Raw genomic sequence first — 17,654 nt, forward strand, 5'->3', positions numbered from 1 at the left:
ACAACGTTTCTAAGCCAAACTTGAGCACTTTTCTGAGACCTTTGGTTGCCTTATTTCATTTTCTTTTAATAATTTTTACTTGTTTGCTTGTTTTTTGGCTGCAGCGGGTCTGTGGCTGCATGCAGGCTTTCTCTAGTTGCGGCAAGTGGGGGGTCCTCTCTAGCTGCAGTGCAGGGGCTTCTCTTGCGAGGGCGTCTCCTGGTGTGAAACACAGCCTTAGGTGGACGGGCTCTGCAGTTGTGACGCACGGGCTTAGCTGCTTCACAGCAGGTGGGATCTTCCCAAACCAGGGATCGAACTTGTATCCCCTGGGTTGGCAGGCAGATTCCTATCTGCTGTATCACCAGGGAAGTCCCACCTGTTTCCTTTTAAATATAACCCAGACCCAAACCAGAACCCTGAGAAAGGGATTATTTGAGCAATCTGTCCACATACCAAAGCCTGTGGCTACATTTACCTTCTGAAATTATCGATGTCAATTTCTCTAATTTGAACACATTTCACTCACTGACAGGGTTCACTTCAGGCTCTTGGCAGTGAGTGGCCTTTAATTTTTCAGATTGGACCATCTTTTTATAGTGGAGCTGGCATCCTGTCTATGGAGTAAGATGTGACTCATCGCACAGCTTACATAAACTTTCTGATTCAACGGGCTTCAAAGGCACTTGCCTTTAAGACTTGAAAAACTTTAGTTCCAACTTTCTATTTTTTCCCTCCTATAAAAGGTCTCATAAAGGTTCTTGGCTTTACACAGTGTGAATATTCACACCAAACTCCAGGCCAACAGCTGGCTTGACATTCTCAATCATAAGAAGCCCAGCATGATGAAGAATAAAGAGGCAGGGGGCCGATTTAGAAATGTGGGTATTTGGGAACCATTTTAGTTAGTGACCTCTCACAGCAACTCAAAGCATTTGTTGTTTTTTTTTTCTCTTTAAACTAGTTCAATGAAACACAAGAGGCTCAAAAGAAAATGTCTTTTCATATAAAACATGGCAAACTTCTTCTAATCTGGCAAAGGAAACCCGACATTGCTACAAGTAATTTTAATAAGTTTTTTTCTTTTAGTTCCGTGTTAATTTATGATTGATTTCCATGGTAACATTATGGAAAATATCCAGTAAACTGAAAAATCTACTGCACTAAATGTCATTCTGTGCTTCTGACATGCACTATAATAATGAGATATGTATCTCTGCTTTTGAAATGCTAACTGGGTTTTTGATACATGCACCAGACTTTCCTAAGGGAATATAAACCAATTATTTTTAGCCAGGATTTTATTATGTTCTTTCCACTAAATTTAGTTCAGTGTCAGAACTCACAAAGCATAATGCCTGTATGGTCTTAAGTACTAGATTACCTTTACATCACACTGAGAAATGCATATTCTGGAAAGTTTTTCTCCTACTTTTGAAACTTGTTCACTAGGTGTATAGTATATTAGCAGTCAGTCAGAGTAGGACTTAAGCACAAAACAAATATCACGTTGCTGCATTTACAAAAGATCACAGCAGTTAAGCGTTATTGTACCTTCTGAAAGGTTTTTCTCTCTTGATCCTGGTAGATGGGATAAAATAACTTGGTTCTTGCCAACTCTAAGAATACTCTTCAAATAAATCTATCCTTGTTTATAGGAAGACACTCTCTGGAACATGTTGAGGGGCGATATTCTGGGAGGTCAAGATTTAAAATCCCCACCAATTCTATAATGAAACTACCATTTGTCAGTTGGAACCAACATAAGAAATGATAAGTAGCAGTCATAATTTCTGGTCTTGGTTATAAATGGAGGATGGGGATTGCTGAGGAGCAGATAATATTTATATAAGACTGCTTAACACCATCAGTTTTTCTATCAACCTATCTTTGGCCCTGACAACAAATCTGTCCTAGGGATTAGAGGAACCATTGTTAGAACCTCAGAACCACTATTTTTCATCCAGGTTTTTCATCCCATAAAGAATTTCACAGTCAGCTTTACTATGAGGTCTGTGTATGCTAAGTCACCTCTCTCATGTCCAATTCTTTGGGACCCTATGGACTGTAGCCCGCCAGGCTCCTCTGTCCATGGGATTCTCCAGGCAAGAATACTGGAGTGGGTTGCCATGCCCTCCTCCAGAGGATCTCCCCAACCCAGGGATTGAGCCCACATCTTTTATGTCTCCTGCACTGCAGGTAGATTCTTTACTGCTGAGCCACTGGGGAAGCCCCTGATTATGGGATAAATAGGTGCTAAAGAAAATGGAAGAACTGTCAGCAGTACAGATGAAGGGAGTGCGGGAAGCTCTTACTGGTCTTGACGCTGTAGCGTATGATGTCCTGGCAGCGCTCCAGCAGCCGGTGGTGCGACTCTCCTGTGTCCCTCAGCTCCAAGTCGAGAAGCCGCTTCAGCTCTTCAGGGGGCCGCCACTCACAGACCTGGGGATTCGGCAACAGCATGGTTAACGGGGCACCCAGTGGAGCCAGGTGTGGAGAGGATGTAGGAAACACAGACCCCACCCTCGTGCAGCTTCCGGACAAGTGGAAAAGAGAGAGATGTAAATGGGCAAGCACAGGTCCCTGGGACCAGAGCTCTGACATCTGGTAAAGCAGATGCTGTTGGAACAAAGGAGGGGCTCTGTCTTCAATTTCAGAAGGAGTCCTGAAAGAACTGACATCAAAATGGAACAAAATAAGACTGAGAAAGATTGAAGGCAGAAGGAGAACAGGGCGACAAAGGATGAGATGGTTGGATGGCATCACCGATTCAATGGACATGAACTTGGGCAGACTCCAGAAGATAGTGAGGGACAGGGAGGCCTGGTGTGCTGCAGCCCATGGGGTCACAAAGAGTCAGACATGATTTGGTGACTGAACAACAACTAAAGAACCAAGCAAAGATTATAAGGGATGGGGTCATGCAAGGGGCCTTCTAGGAGGAACAGGACAAGCAGGGGCTGAGATACAAGGACACCCATGGCCCACCTGAAGAGAGAAGTCCGCTGGGTGTGGCTTGAACTCAGAGCTTGGGGGATGTCGGGAAAAGTGGAGCAGCTCCCCGACTTATCTCTGTCCCTGGCCCCAGCCCCACACAGTCTGCACTCAGCCCAGCAGTCAGCATGCAGAATGCTCCTCTTCTGTCTCAGCCACAGGCATCCCTCTGCTCAAACACTTCTGATGGCTCCTCATTCCCTTCAGAGTAAGTCCTTACAATGACCTTCACTGACCTTGTACAACTGTTTCCCCGGTGGCACAGACGCACCCCCACCCCACACCCTGGCCTCCTTTCTGCTCCTTATATGTACCGGACGCATTCCCACGTTAGGGTCTTCAGCCCGGAATGCAACCTCCATCCAAATCTCCTCATAGCTAACTTCCTCACTTCATTCAAACCTCTTCTCAAATGTCCCTCTGTCAAGTCAGCAACCCCGACTCTTTATTTAAAATCACAAGCTGTGCGTTACTCTACCTCCAGAAGCCCCCCCGCAACTGTTTCTTCTCTTCCTTTTTCCACAGCCCCTGTCACCTTCTGGGGGGCTGTGTATTCATTTGTGACATCCTACACAATCACCATGAGAGCAGAGGTGTCGGGCAGTTTACTACCACTCCCAAGGAACTAATTCAGTTCAGTTCAGTTGCTCAGTCGTGTCTGACTCTTTGCGACCCCATGAATTGCAGCACGCCAGGCCTCTCTGTCCATCACCAACTCCCAGAGTCTACCCAAATCCATGTCCATCGAGTTGGTGATGCCAACCAACCATCTCATTCTCTGTCGTCCCCTTCTCCTCCCGCCCCCAATCCTACCCAGCATTAGGGTCTTTTCCAATGAGTCAACCCTTCGCATGAGGTGCCCAAAGTATCGGAGTTTCAGCTTCAACATCAGACCTTCCAATGAACACCCAGGATTGATCTCTTTTAGGATGCATTGATTGGATCTCCTTGCAGTGCAAGGGACTCTCAAGAGTCTTCTCCAACACCACAGTTCAAAAGCATCAATTCTGTGGCACTCAGCTTTCTTCACCGTCCAACTCTCACATCCATACATGACCACTGGAAAAACCATAGCCTTGACTAGACGGACTTTTGTTGGCAAAGTAATATCTCTGCTTTTAAATATGCTATCTAAGTTGGCCATAACCTTCTTCCAAGGAGTAAGCATCTTTTAATTTCATGGCTGCAATCACCATCAGCAGTGATTTTGGAGCCCAAAAAAATAAAGTCTGACACCGTTTCCACTGTTTCCCCATCTATTTCCCATGAAGTGATGGGACCAGATGCCATGATCTTAGTTTTCTGAACGTTGAGCTTTAAGCCAACTTTTTCACTCTCCTCTTTCACCTTCATCAAGAGGCTCTTTAGTTCTTATTCACTCTCTGCCATAAGGGTGGTGTCATCCGCATATCTGAGGTTATTGATATTTCTCCTGGCAATCTTGATTCCAGCTTTTGTTTCTTCCAGCCCAGCGTTTCTCATGATGTACTCTGCATATAAGTTAAAAAATCAGGGTGACAATATACAGGCTTGACGTATTCCTTTTCCTATTTGGAACCAGTCTGTTGTTCCATGTCCAGGTCTAACTGTTGCTTCCTGACCTGCATACAGGTTTCTCAAGAGACAGGTCAGGTGGTCTGGTATTCCCATCTCTTTCAGAATTTTCCACAGTTTATTGTGATCCACACAGTCAAAGGCTTTGGCATAGTCAATAAAGCAGAAATAGATGTTTTTCTGGAACTCTCTTGCTTTTTCAATGATCCAGCGGATATTGGCAATTTGATCTCTGGTTCCTCTGCTTTTTCTAAAACCAACTTGAACATCTGGAAGTTCACGGTTCACGTATTGCTGAAGCCTGGCTTGGAGAATTTTGAGCATTACTTTACTAGCATGTGAGATGAGTGCAATTGTGCAGTAGTTTGAGCATTCTTTGGCATTGCCTTTCTTTGGGATTGGAACGAAAACTGACTTTTCCAGTCCTGTGGCCACTGCTGAGTTTTCCAAATTTGCTGGCATATCGAGTGCAGCACTTTCACAGCATCACCTTTGAGGATTTGAAATAGCTCAACTGGAATTCCATCACCTCCACTAGCTTTGTTCGTAGTGATGCTTTCTAAGGCCCACTTGACTTCACATTCCAGGATGTCTGGCTCTAGGTGAGTGATCACACCATCGTGATTATCTGGGTCGTGAAGATCTTTTTTGTACAGTTCTTCTGTGTATTCTTGCCACCTCTTCTTAATCTCTTCTGCTTCTGATAGGTCCACACCATTTCTGTCCTTTATCGAGCCTATCTTTGTATGAAATGTTCCTTTGGTATCTCTGATTTTCTTGAAGAGATCTCTAGTCTTTCCCAATCTGTTGTTTTCCTCTATTTCTTTGCACTGATCGCTTAGGAAGGCTTTCTTATCTCTCCTTGCTATTCTTTGGAACTCTGCATTCAGATGGGAATATCTTTCCTTTTCTCCTTTGCTTTTCTCTTCTCTTCTCTTTCTAGCTATCTGTAAGGCCTCCTCAGACAGCCATTTTGCTTTTTTGCATTTCTTTTCCATGGGGATTTTCTTGATCCCTGTCTCCTGTACAATGTCACGAACCTCTGTCCATAGTTCATCAGGCACTCTGTCTATCAGGTCTAGTCCCTTAAATCTATTTCTCACTTCCACTGTATACTCATAAGGGATTTGATCTAGGTCATACCTGAATGGACTAGTGGTTTTCCCTACTTTCTTCAATTTAAGTCTGAATTTGGCAATAAGCAGTTCATGATCTGAGCCACAGTCTGCTCCTGGTCTTGTTTTTGCTGACTGTATAGAGCTTCTCCATCTTTGGCTGCAAAGAATATAATCAATCTGATTTCGGTGTTGACCATCTGGTGATGTCCACGTGTAGAGTCTTCTCTTGTGTTGTTGGAATAATAGAGCCTGCCATACGAGAGGTTATCAGCAACATGTTGAATGAATGAATGAAGAGATAAAACAAGGCTCAGATGGTGACGGGCTTCATGTGACATGTTATAGAGTTTGAACCTGGCTCTAAAAAAACACCAATATACTTTGGACAAGGGAATTACATGTGATCATATTAGTAGTTTTAGACAATGGCTTTGGTTGCTATATGGAGATTCCAAGTTAAATTGGAAATAAGAGGTTACTCTAATAAAGCAGGCAAGAGAAGGTAGTGGTCTGGATGAGGCTGGGTGCCTCAGGAATGAAGCATATCTGGAGATATTGAAGATGTGCCATCAATGGAACATGGAAAGCAGTAACACAGGAAGGATGAGGGCAAGGAATAGCCAAAGGCCATCTTGAGCTTTCCAGCTGTCACGTGGTTTCATGGTGGGTGGGGTTGGGTGGGGTTGGATGATGAGTTTGGGGCATATTTAGTCCGAGGCACCTTCAGGACATCCAAAGGGGGTGTAACAGTTGGTCTGAAGCTCTTGCAAAAGATCAGAAACAGAGCTGCAGGCATCTAGTATAACGTGGCCCAGGTGACACAGCTCAGGGGGAACCTGTAGTAAGAGTAGACGGTGCGGGTCTCCCCTGGGCAGCGCCAGCACGTAAGCAAAGGGTGAAGGGAGAGGAGCTCACTGGTGAGGTGAGGACACGTCAAAGAGGCAGCGGGCACCCCGGCAGAGCTCAGAGCTACTACACGCAGGAAGAGGGACACTCGAGGGAGGAGACAGTCACCACCGTCAGGTCCTGCAGAGAAGCCGAAGTAGGCAGAGATTGGGAAGAACTCCTGGGATGGATCAACAAGGAGGTGTGCTTGGCAAGAGCGTCTGACGGAGGGAAGTGGGAGTGGAGGCCAGATTGTATGAAGCAAGGACGTGGGAGGTGAGGACGTGGAGGGAGGGGGCAGTGCTGATGATCCTGAAAAAGTTTCCCTGTGGAGGGGAGGAGAGAGACAGGGGACTCTCCAGGGGGTGGAGGCTGGGGAAAGCGGGGGGAAATGCCAAATCGTGCGAGAGGTATGAAATTGAACTCTGAGCTTAGAATCATGCCGGGCAGAAGTCAACCAAATGGGCTGTGACCGTGGATAGGAAGGACTATGAATTCATGAAACGTTGATGAAAAAACCGCAAGGACAGCAAAACCCCACAAACAGAAATCAGTGGTTGCCAGGGGCCAGAGGTGAGGGGAGAGGCTGACAGTGGAGGAGCACAGGGAAATGTGGGGTGACGGGACTGGTCTGTGTTTTGATTCTGTTGGTGGTTACACGATTTGTCAAAACTCATAGAACTGCACACCAAAGGCAGTAAATTTGACTGAAAGTAAGTTACAGTTCAATTGAAAAAAAGTGGCTGAGGAAGAGTGTCTATAAAAGAGGGGGCCGGAGGTAATCATGTCACCAAGTATGGCTGTGCTGTGCGTGTGCTAAGCCGCTTCAGTCGTGTCTGACTCTGCGACCCAATGGACTGGAGCCCACCAGGCTCCTCTGTCCTTGGGATTCTCCAGGCAAGAATACTGGAGTGGGTAGCCATGCCCTCCTCCAGGGGATCTTCCCGACTCAGGGACTGAACTCGAGTCTCTTATATCTCCTGCATTGGCAGGCAGGTTCTTTACCACTATCACCACATAGGAAGCCCATCACTAAGTATGGGGACCCATCCTATCCTCAGGCCACCTTTGAAAGGGGACGTGTTGAATCTCTGACCAAGTAGGCTAAGTCAGCAGCATAAAAACCTCACCCCCCTCTCCCAACTCCAACATAACAATCCAGCTTCACCTGGATGCGTGTGCACTGCGTGACCACCATACTGCAGTGGGCTTGGGGCCGCCGAGTTGACAACTTAGGATTTTAAGCCTACCCTTCTCATCCTATCTCCCATCACTGCCCTGTATGAGCCCTTCTTTCCATGTGAAGGGCCCCTTTGGTGTAATAAATACCTTGCCCTATTATAACGCTCTCCCCCTCATTCACCTTCCACTTTCTGCAACACACCTGGGCCCACTTCTCTCTACCCATCAAAATCTTACTCCAGGAACTTCCCAGGTGGTCCAGTGGCTAAGACTCTGTGCTTCCAATGTAGGAGCTTGGGCTCAATCCCTGGTCGGGGAACTAGATCCCTCATGCTGCAAATAAGACCAGACGCAGCCAAATAAAAAACAACAACAACAACAACAAAACACACCTATTTCATCTTCAGATTCTGCATCAAAGTCCAAAGTGTCCACTTCTCAGTGAGATCTACCCAAAGTCTGCCCAGTCCACACGGCATTTATCACCTTCTTCTTGGGACCTCGTTTTCCATCCCGATTCTGTTCAAAGCTGAGCCTTTATCTTACTTTGCTTTATATCCCCCAGGGCTGAATATAATGCTTTATCCTTAGCTAGACTCAGTTAATATTTAATGACTGAATAAAGGCCAATATAAAAAATTTCCAGGGGAGTAGTGTACTCCAAAGTAAAGCAGGTCCCAAACGTTCCCCGGGTACAGCTAACACAGGAGAAAACGCAATTATAAGCACAAAATTAGGAAATACCTTCAGTGATTTGAAATATGAAAGGTGATCAGTGTGATAGCTATTAATTGTGAGATTCTGAGAGACACAGGGAGGAACCATTAAAAGCACAGACTCTGCAACCAGCCTGGATTCCGGTGCCAGCTCCGAGACCCGCTGGCATGTGCTTTGGGGCAACATCCTTGACATCTTGTGCCACACTTTGCCCTTCATCTCTAGAATGGAGTTGATCAATAGTACCGGCATCTTAGGGGCCTTTACAGATTAAATACACAAACGCACATGGAGTAGTTCTTAGAATATCAATTGGCACAAAGTAATTATTATTAAGAACAGATGTCATTAGTGGTGATTCCAGTATTGATTTGTGCCTGAATTTGAAAGCTAGAACTGGTCACTGGTACCAGTCAGAAAAGTCAGACTTAACAACCCAAGATTTCCAGTCTAAGCTCAGACAAACTTCTAGTAAAGACCCTCAGATAAATTTAAAAACTTTTCACACTTTTTCTACCTTCTGCTTGCTTTCACTAGTAACATAAGGAATATGCACCAGACAGTGGAAAGCAGGCTGTGTGCTGGAGACTACAGAAATCAGATCATTGGTTGATTTATAATTTGTATCGTCATCTGGGGTAGAAAGGCTCGTCCTGTGCTTCACAACCTTACCTGGTTAAACTCTGGGTCTCGGCCAGTCTCCCAAAACTTGCTGGCTGCTTTCCAGGAAAGCAGAAACAGGATGGGGGTCTGGAGGCTGAGGTGGGGTGGGAGAGTGGGTACCAACTTTGGTATCTGGGCATCCCCTTGAAACAAAAGTACACAGGAAATGAAAGCATGATTCCTGTTCCCCTTACATCTAGCCATCCAGGGGTGGATAAAACCTATCAGTCCCATTCTTGCGGTTTTTTACATTTACCTTCTCATTGATGTCTGTAGCCTTCAAAACCACCTCTTCCATTATCAGTCTACAGGCATCTTCCACAAATTTTTCTCCTGCTTTTACATCTGTTGTGGGGCCGTTCAGTATGACTCCATCCACGAGAACCACGTTCTTCCTGCTTGGAACCATCTCTTGTGGACCGATATCTCCTGGAAGCACAGAATCAAACCATGTTTTAGAGAGAATCTTATTCCAGCACAAAGCAAAGCATGGAGGAAATGGCTTCAAAGGGCATCCCTTCATTTGATACATCTGAGGCACTGAAGCTAACAGCTTCCTATGGAGCCCAATGATACGACAGAGTTAAAGAAAGAAAGTTCCATTTTCCATTCCCGCAGCATCTTTTGTTTAGTGTCAGGGAGCATGGAGGAGTTCAAGCAATGTAAATTCAACCCATTTTATTCACTCATACAAACATCTTTCAGACATGTGCAAAAATGATCTTTGTAAACACAAGCCCATGTCTGTTTCATGAGCACACAAGCTCTTGTAATTTAAGGATGACTGTATGTTTCCTTTCATAAGTCATTCCCAGAGAAGAAGAAGAAATGTCAACGTGTCTCTTCTTTTCACTTTACATTGTAAGCCTGTGATTAAATGCCCCCTTGCTGTGTCTCTGAAAGCCCCTTGTTAAATATACTTGGCCATTTCCTACTGGGAGGAGGAGGAAAGCATAGCAGTGTGAAGGTTCCTGTGAACTGCATCTGACGCTTTCAAACTTCTCAAACTTCCAATTTAGGCAGGAGGAGGGAACAGAACACTTTTAGGACTGGACAGCTGCAGGTCCGTGACGAAAGGTTAGAAGTCAACGTGGCAATCTATATCTGAGAATAAAGGTTAGTGCCTACCCAAAATAGCTCTCCTCCAAATTAATCTGGCAACTTAATCCAGATATTCAACCAATATCTGCCTCAAGCTCTGATTCGATCGTATGCTCTCTTTCTAATCAGTATCTCTTTCCTCCTTATTATAGATATTCAATAACTTGCAAAAAGTTACACAAACAATTTTTAAATATTTTTCAGCACCTCGCCAAGCATAGTACCTCACTTAAACACATTGATGGGTCTGTATGTATTTCAAATATTTTTATACCTACTGAGGGTTCTAACAGCATTTTCATTTATTATGCCCTTTAATTCTACGACTGGCAAACTCTAATGGTGTCCACAGGCAGATAAAAACGTCACAGGAAGTTTCTCCAATTTGAGAATGATAGAATCTGTAGCAAACGATCGATCTTTTATCCTCAGACTGAGGAACCATTCAGAGCTCTGATGATGAATCTCAGCTTCATCCTTAGCTTTAACTTGGTTTCCACTTGGAAAGATGTATTTGGCCCTGTGGTTTAGGGCCAAATGGTGAAGCCCTGGAATTGAGCTGTTGGATGGAAGTGCTTACTACTCAAGGCACTTTCCTCCTCTTAAATTTTAGGTCCTAAAAATAAACTGGAAAAGAGGGCAATTATTCAGGGAACCCTGGTTATGTCAGTAGGCAGTGCTATTATTAAGCACACAGAAAAGGTTTGATTTTTTTCTAACCTCATCAGTGGGATTTCAGGTTTCCATTGCCCAGGGAAGAGCAGCCCCTCTTTAGGCCTCTAAGAGTCTCTCTGCTTCTCTCTCTTTCTCTCTCTGTTTCTCTCTCACACACACACAATGTCAAACACTCACTTGCAACCAAAATAGCAGAGAAATTGAAATTAAAATTGTCTCCTGCTCCACAGCCATCAATTATAGAAATCTAACATTTCTATACAGATTTTGAACAATTCTATAGGAGAAAATCCTACTTAAACACTATGAAGGTTTGGGTATAGATTATGCATCTTTTCTTGATGTTTTAATTCCACAACAAGATGTGATCATGTGCCTCTCCTCCTCCCCCCGCCACATTGTCACATTGGCACAGACTGGAAAAGACCCTCTGGAGACTGAACAGTGGGTCAAGCTGTGCTCTTCTGGAGAGGCACATCAGGACTCTATCTGCTAGAGTTGACAGCGGTAAACACTCAAGCCTTCTGTGAGAAGAATGTTCCAGGAAGAATAAACCCAGAATCTGTCTGCTCTTCAGTCCCCTCTCCCATATCACCATCAAATGCTTGGGTTCACTTTCCAATGAACCCTCCAGCTGCCACCCTGCCCCATGTACTGTGAAGACAATTCTCAACAAGGCAGCTCCTATGCTTCTTCAAAAAGCTAAGTCAGATCACATCATGACTCTTCTGTTCAAACCATTCAATGACCCCTTATCAGATTAAAAGTTGAAGTCCTGAAAATGACGTCTAAGGCTTTAAATGAGCTCCTTCCCCCATTATCTCTTGGCGTCAAACCACTTCTCTAATTCCTGCCCTCCAACCTCAGCACATCCCACTCACTTTGGCCTCTTCACTCTTTCCCAACTCTTTCCTTAGGCATCAGTTCCTCAGTGAGGGGTACCCAGTGACCTCATTTCACACTGCACCCACCCTTCTCTCCCATCCCACGTTTCTCTGCTTTATTTGACTCCAGAGTGGTAACCACCCTGTGACATATGATATGTATAATATTTATTTACTTACTTGTTTAAATATTGTCTTTGCAACAGAGATCACGCTCTATGGGAATGATCCAGTTCCTGTCAGCTGATGTCTGTTTCATGGCACCCGAAAGTGCCTGTCAGTTTGCAAGAGTTCCATAAGCATTTCTTGGTTATTAGATAAAAGAAGTCTGGGACCCTGGCTCCTTCAACCAGCCAGTGATCACATCCCCTCCTCTGAGATGCCATTGCAGGTTGCTGTCCTAACCAAGCAGGAGACACTTTTGGTAAGAATAGGGGAGACACAGAACTCAGTTCATGGACTAGAAAGGACCAGAAGGGGCTGAAAGAAGGACCTGGGAAACAGGGTCGATGAGGCAAAGCTGAGTTTGCAGTCTGGGTCATCTTGGGAAACCATGGGTGGGAGGCTCTCACTGTCCTCGCCATGCATTCTTTTCACCAAGGCCACTTTCTGACCCCATGTACTGTAGCCCACCAGGCTCTTCTGTCCATGGAGTTCTCCTGGCAAGAATACTGGAGCGGGTAGCCATTCCCTTCTCCAGGGGATCTTCCCAACCCAGGGGTCAAACTTGGGTCTCCTGCATTGCAGGCAGATTCTTTACCATCTGAGCCACCAGGGAAGCCCAAATGATAAATTCAGCTTCAAATACTATTTCAGAGTTTCATAGGATTAAATGAATTAATACAGATGAAGACCTAAAGCGATGCCTGGCAAATAGTGGGCTCTCGGTAAATATTAGAAATATTAGCTAACTCAGCAAGTGTTAGGTAACAGCAGCAGGCAATCAAGATTATTTATTAAATACATAAATAAACAGGAGTAATTACATGTGACAGTAAGCTATGACAGGGGAAAGAGAGATCTCAGAGTGATCAGACGCCACGGTAGTGAACTCTAAAGCAGCTGATGAGTTATCTCCTGGAACAGTTGGAGGAAGGAGCCTCAGTAGTTGCCCCGTGAAGAGAGCTGAACTTGCGGCCACGGTCAAGCAGCTCTGTCCGCCCCGAGTGGGCAGCTGTCCAGACTTCCTGCCTTGTCACTTTCCACTTTGCAGGAAAGTGGCTATTTGTGTAGAGGTTTTATTTCTTGTACCAGAGTGGAAACAACTACAGAAGGGATCCATGTCTCAATTTTCTGGACGTCCCAGGAAACAGTTCAGTTGTTGGTGTTCGCAAGCACTCAACAGCTCCCTGGGCTGTTGGCTGGCTGCATCGTTATCTTAGAGGTCACCTTATCTAATCGTGTCACACAGCCCCCAGATCCCTTCCCCAGCCCAGTGGCTGGGACAACAGGAGAGCTGAGTTTGAGTCTCTCAGGTTCTCTGATCCTGGAATAACACATTCTGTCTGTGCTTCATTTTCCCTCATTAATAAAATAGGAGACAATCCAGGAAAAGTGCTGGGCCGGCCGCACTGTCACTTACACGAACACTTATACTGACATGCAGGTGGGTTTGGGGACCACAGTTCTTGTTGACCTCTAAGAGGCTTCCAGAATCTAACACCTTTGTCTGCCTGGCTTCTCTCTTATCCTTTAATGATTGTGTATTCATTTCAACAAACATGCATTACTCACCTCCCACGTGCCACACAGCAGGCTGGAGGCTAAAGACAGGAACTGGGTCATCTCCTTGAGGATCTCAGTCTCTTTGGGGAGTTAGGTGCTGAAAATTTACAACAGTACAAGACATGTGGGGTAGACTCTGCTCTCAAAATTTTACAGAGTTGAAAAATTTAATTGTCACAAAATTTCCAGCTGGTTATTCAGTGCTCTAGTTGAGGAAGTTGAGACATGGAGAGTTTAATTGGCTTGTCCAGGGTCACAGAGCTGGTTAAGCAGTGAAACTGGGGTGAATAATACACTGAAGCTTTATGAAGGAGCAACAAGATACTGTGCTATGGACACCTACAGTTTGTAAGGCAGTGTTAAGGAGTTAATAATGACAGCAAGATGAATTAGACCCAGTTTCTGTCCTCTGTAACTGAGAGTCTCAGAGTTTTAATAATGCAATAGGAGATAATGAGTGTCACATGTCCTGAGAAAGACACCAATAACATGTCAAATGCAAACAATGTAGACATTTAGGGTTACGGCTTAGGGTTACAGGAGAAGCGCAGGGGTCAGAGAAGACTTCTGAATTTGAAGACTTGTCTTCCTCTAAAAATCTGCAGTAATTAATAATAATAATAATAATAATTTTAAAACCTCTTCATTTCTTAAAGTAACAACTCCATGACAAACAGCTGAGGGGTCACAAAGCTTCCCCTACAGTGACTCTGAATCTGCCCTGGTGCCATTTCTCCAGGCTTCTACAGTAGATGAGCAGACAAAGCAAGTCTAATTTCTCTCCCGTGGGGCTCTAATCCAAACACATGAAGACCTTCTGCTAGCTTCAGCAGCACATATACCAAACATGTGAAGACTTTTATCGATTCTCATCTAAATCTCTTATTTTGCCAATTAAAACTGCTCCAGCTTCTTCCATGGATCTGATAATCCATGGTTGCTCATCTGAATGAGTTTATTTCTAATAAAAGGAGGCATAGCTCAGGTGTGGTCTTACCAGCTCCAAATACAGTGAATTGGCATTTCCCATTCTCTGGTCAGCATAATTCCATCACTAAGGCTTCCACTAGCATCTGAGTTGATGCCCAGGCTTAAGCTTTGAAACCAGCGAGATGCTGGCCCCAATTCTAACTGTGCCGCTGTGATGGTACCCATGCTACTTAACATCTATGTGACCCAGCCTTCTTATCTGGCCAATGGAGAAAACACCGGGTCGTTGGAAGGGTGGAAGACAGCCATGCAAGCTGCAGAGCTAAGTGGCAGGAACAGAGTATAGGACACAGTGAGGAGGGACCATTACTAAAGCAGAGTTAATGAACTCTTTTCCAGTACTAACATGACATGCTGGTTCGGGTAAAGGTCAGATCTTTGTCAGAAAATCAACCAGTAAGAACCAAGCTTGCCATATGAAGAGTCTTTAATTGTTAAGACAAAATTAGCTCTAGGAAAATAAGTGCTTGCTTCCAAGGAATAGAAAGAGGAAGATGAAGGTGAAGTTGCTCAGTTGTGTCCGACTCTTAGTGATCCCATGGACCTACCAGGCTCCTCTGTCCATGGGATTTTCCAGGCAAGAATACTAGAGTGGGTTGCCCTTCCCTTCTCCAGGAGATCTTCCTGACCCAGGGACTGAACCCAGGTCTCCGGCATTGTAGGCAGACACTACCATCTGAGCCACCAGGGAGGGAGAGGAACAATGAGTCAAAAGCGAATCCAGGCATCTGGTGGGGAGGCCAAGGAAAACTTCAGAAAGGTTGTGCCAGAGACAGTGGGGCCCCAGTGAGAGCTGAGGGTCGGGACCCAGAGAGCCTCGTGGGCCGGTCCAAGACAGGCATGAAAAGAAAACTGGGGAAAGAGGGTAGTATTAATCAATAAATTAATAAGGGCCTCCCAGGTACCGAGCACCCAGCCTGGTGCCTGGGAATACAGAAAGTGAAAAATGCGGTCTCTGCTCTCAAGTTGCTCAAGTTTTGAAAGACAATATCCAGGGGGACAGGGAGGAAAAAACCGAGCTGAAAAGAAGCTGAAGAGACTGTGCTCTGTACTGGAGTCTTGTAAGTCAGGTGTTTCTTCTAAGCTTGAAAAAGTGGACACCTAGTTTAGTCGATGTACCTGGCACTGTCAGATTTATCCACTGTTTGCATCCCTTTAGAGTTTCATATCCATTTTAAGCCATTTGTGCTGTCTTAGATACAGCATGCCAATGAGAGGGTAGCTATGGGCAGCCTACAAGGAAGACGACTATAGGAAATAAATAAATATTAAGAAGTAACAATAATACAAGGCAGTGGCCACAGAAGCTCCAAAGGTATGGATAGTAGCAACAAGTTCAGGGACTAAGTGTCTAAATCTAGCTCTGTAATTGGTTTAATCAGAGACCTGACTTAGACACCAAATGATGTCCACAGCACTGCCCTAAAATATGAAGTCACAGGAGCACGTGGTAAAACTACGCTCACAACTTTAGTCAGCTAAAGATGGGCTTTGTTGTCTGTGGTTTAGTCGCTAAGTCTGTCTGACTCTTTTGCAGCCCAGTGGACTATAGCCTGCCAGGCTCCTCTGTCCATGGGATTTTCCAGGCAAGAATACTGGAGTACGTTGCCATTTTCTTGTCTAGGGGATCTTCCTGACCCAGGGATCGAATTCATGTCTCTTGCATGGGCAGGCAGATTCTTTACCACTGAGCCAACTGGGAAGCCCTAGAGATGGCAGCCAAAGGCAAAAAAAAAAAAAAAAAAAAGACAATGCAAATCACTCCTTTGGTCTTATTTTGGGGGTTAAACTCACTTTAGTTGAAATTCACAGTGAGTTAATACTTCTTTCATTTATAGTTCCCCAACTATTTATTGAATACTAGGTATGTGCAAGACCCTGGGGTAGGCACTGTGAGAGACTCAGAGATGAGTCAGACATTCAGACAGTAACCACAAAGTCCAATAAGGAAACCTAGACACATTTGTGAATACCTAGGATCCCATCCAGAAGGTATAAAGTATGATGCTTGAGGTCGGATAAAGCACCCTGAAATTCCAGAGAAGGGCTTCTGACTGTGAGAAGCAGAAAGTCCTTTTAGGTTAGATGGTATTTAGAATGGTCCTTCATTCAAGCATTCAGCAAATATTTATTTAGGGCCTGTTATGTTCAGAACAATGTGTGAGGCACTGGAAGCTGAGCAATGCACAAGAAGACACAAATTTACTTGGGGTGGATGGGAGAGAGAGTTAATAAAAAACAAACAATTTAAACAACTGCAGACCCTAACAAATGCTTTAAAGGAAGTTACCTGAATGGCTTGATAGAACGAAGACAAGGAGGTATTTCAGATCTGATCAGGGGAAAGTATTTCCTACGAAGAAACGTTTGAATTAAGATGCAAATGAGGAGAAAGTTCCAGATGTAAAAAGACAGGAAAAGAGAGTATTCAGAAAGAAGCAAAAGATGTAAATAATCAATAAATTGTTCTCTCAAAGGAACAGAAAGAGATCGGTATGGACCAAGTGTGAGGACAAGGGGAAAGGAGAACAGAGCGAGCTTTGGAAAAACATGCTCGGGAGCAGATCAGGCAAGGGGCTTTATCCTAAAAGCAGCAGAAAACCCTTAAGAGTTTTAAACTGAAGAGTGGCATGGTCTGGTTTGCATCGCTGACAGGTTTCTCCGGCACCCGTCGAGTGGGGACTGTCTAAGGGCAGACGTGGAAATAGGGAGGCTGCCTAGGGGACTACTGTGGGAGTCCAGGCAGCAGAGGCTGGTGCTTTGACCTGGGAGGAGACGCAGAAAGAAGATGCAGTGACGCGCTGCAATCTGGGAGACTCTGGCAGTAAAGCCAAGAGGGCTGGCTGATGAAGTGGATTCAGGGGGTCAAGACAACAGAAGAATCTTTGAAGACTCTTGAGTTGGGGTCCTGAGCCACCAGGGAAATGGTAGGGCCCTAGGCAGATATGGGGACCCCCAGAAAAGGGCAAGCTGGGTTAACGTGTGGTAAAGTAGGAATGGAATATCAAGACTTTTGACTGATTAGTAGAAATTGGTTATGATGGGGTAGAAACCTAGGTCATGGAAAAGACATTCAGGACCAAAAAACAGCCTGAACTAGGCAGGAAAAGGTGTGTGTGTGTGCGTGTGTGTGTGCAGGAAAAGGTGTGTGTGTGTGTGTGTGTGTCTGTGTGTGTGTGTCTGTGTG

General features: G+C 44.9%; 1 protein-coding gene across 25 annotated transcripts in view; it reads right to left on the reverse strand.

Annotated features, from left to right (window-relative positions):
* GADL1 (glutamate decarboxylase like 1) overlaps nt 1–17,654 on the reverse strand; it is a 647,456-nt gene that overhangs the window by 157,611 nt on the left and 472,191 nt on the right. For all 25 annotated transcript variants that reach the window (XR_014064522.1, XR_014064521.1, XR_014064519.1 and 22 more), the window contains 2 exons: nt 9,349–9,521; nt 2,295–2,421 (listed from right to left, as the gene is read on the reverse strand). Coding sequence is in view for 20 of the 25 variants with exons in the window: in XM_081527036.1 (XP_081383162.1) it covers nt 2,295–2,421; nt 9,349–9,521 (300 nt within the window). In the remaining 5 variants the exon portion in view is untranslated. The remainder of the gene's footprint in view (nt 1–2,294; nt 2,422–9,348; nt 9,522–17,654) is intronic.

This window comes from Giraffa tippelskirchi, chromosome 9, assembly GCF_054371585.1.
Source record: "Giraffa tippelskirchi isolate mGirTip1 chromosome 9, T2T-mGirTip1v1.2.pri, whole genome shotgun sequence".
Lineage (NCBI taxonomy): Eukaryota > Metazoa > Chordata > Mammalia > Artiodactyla > Giraffidae > Giraffa > Giraffa tippelskirchi.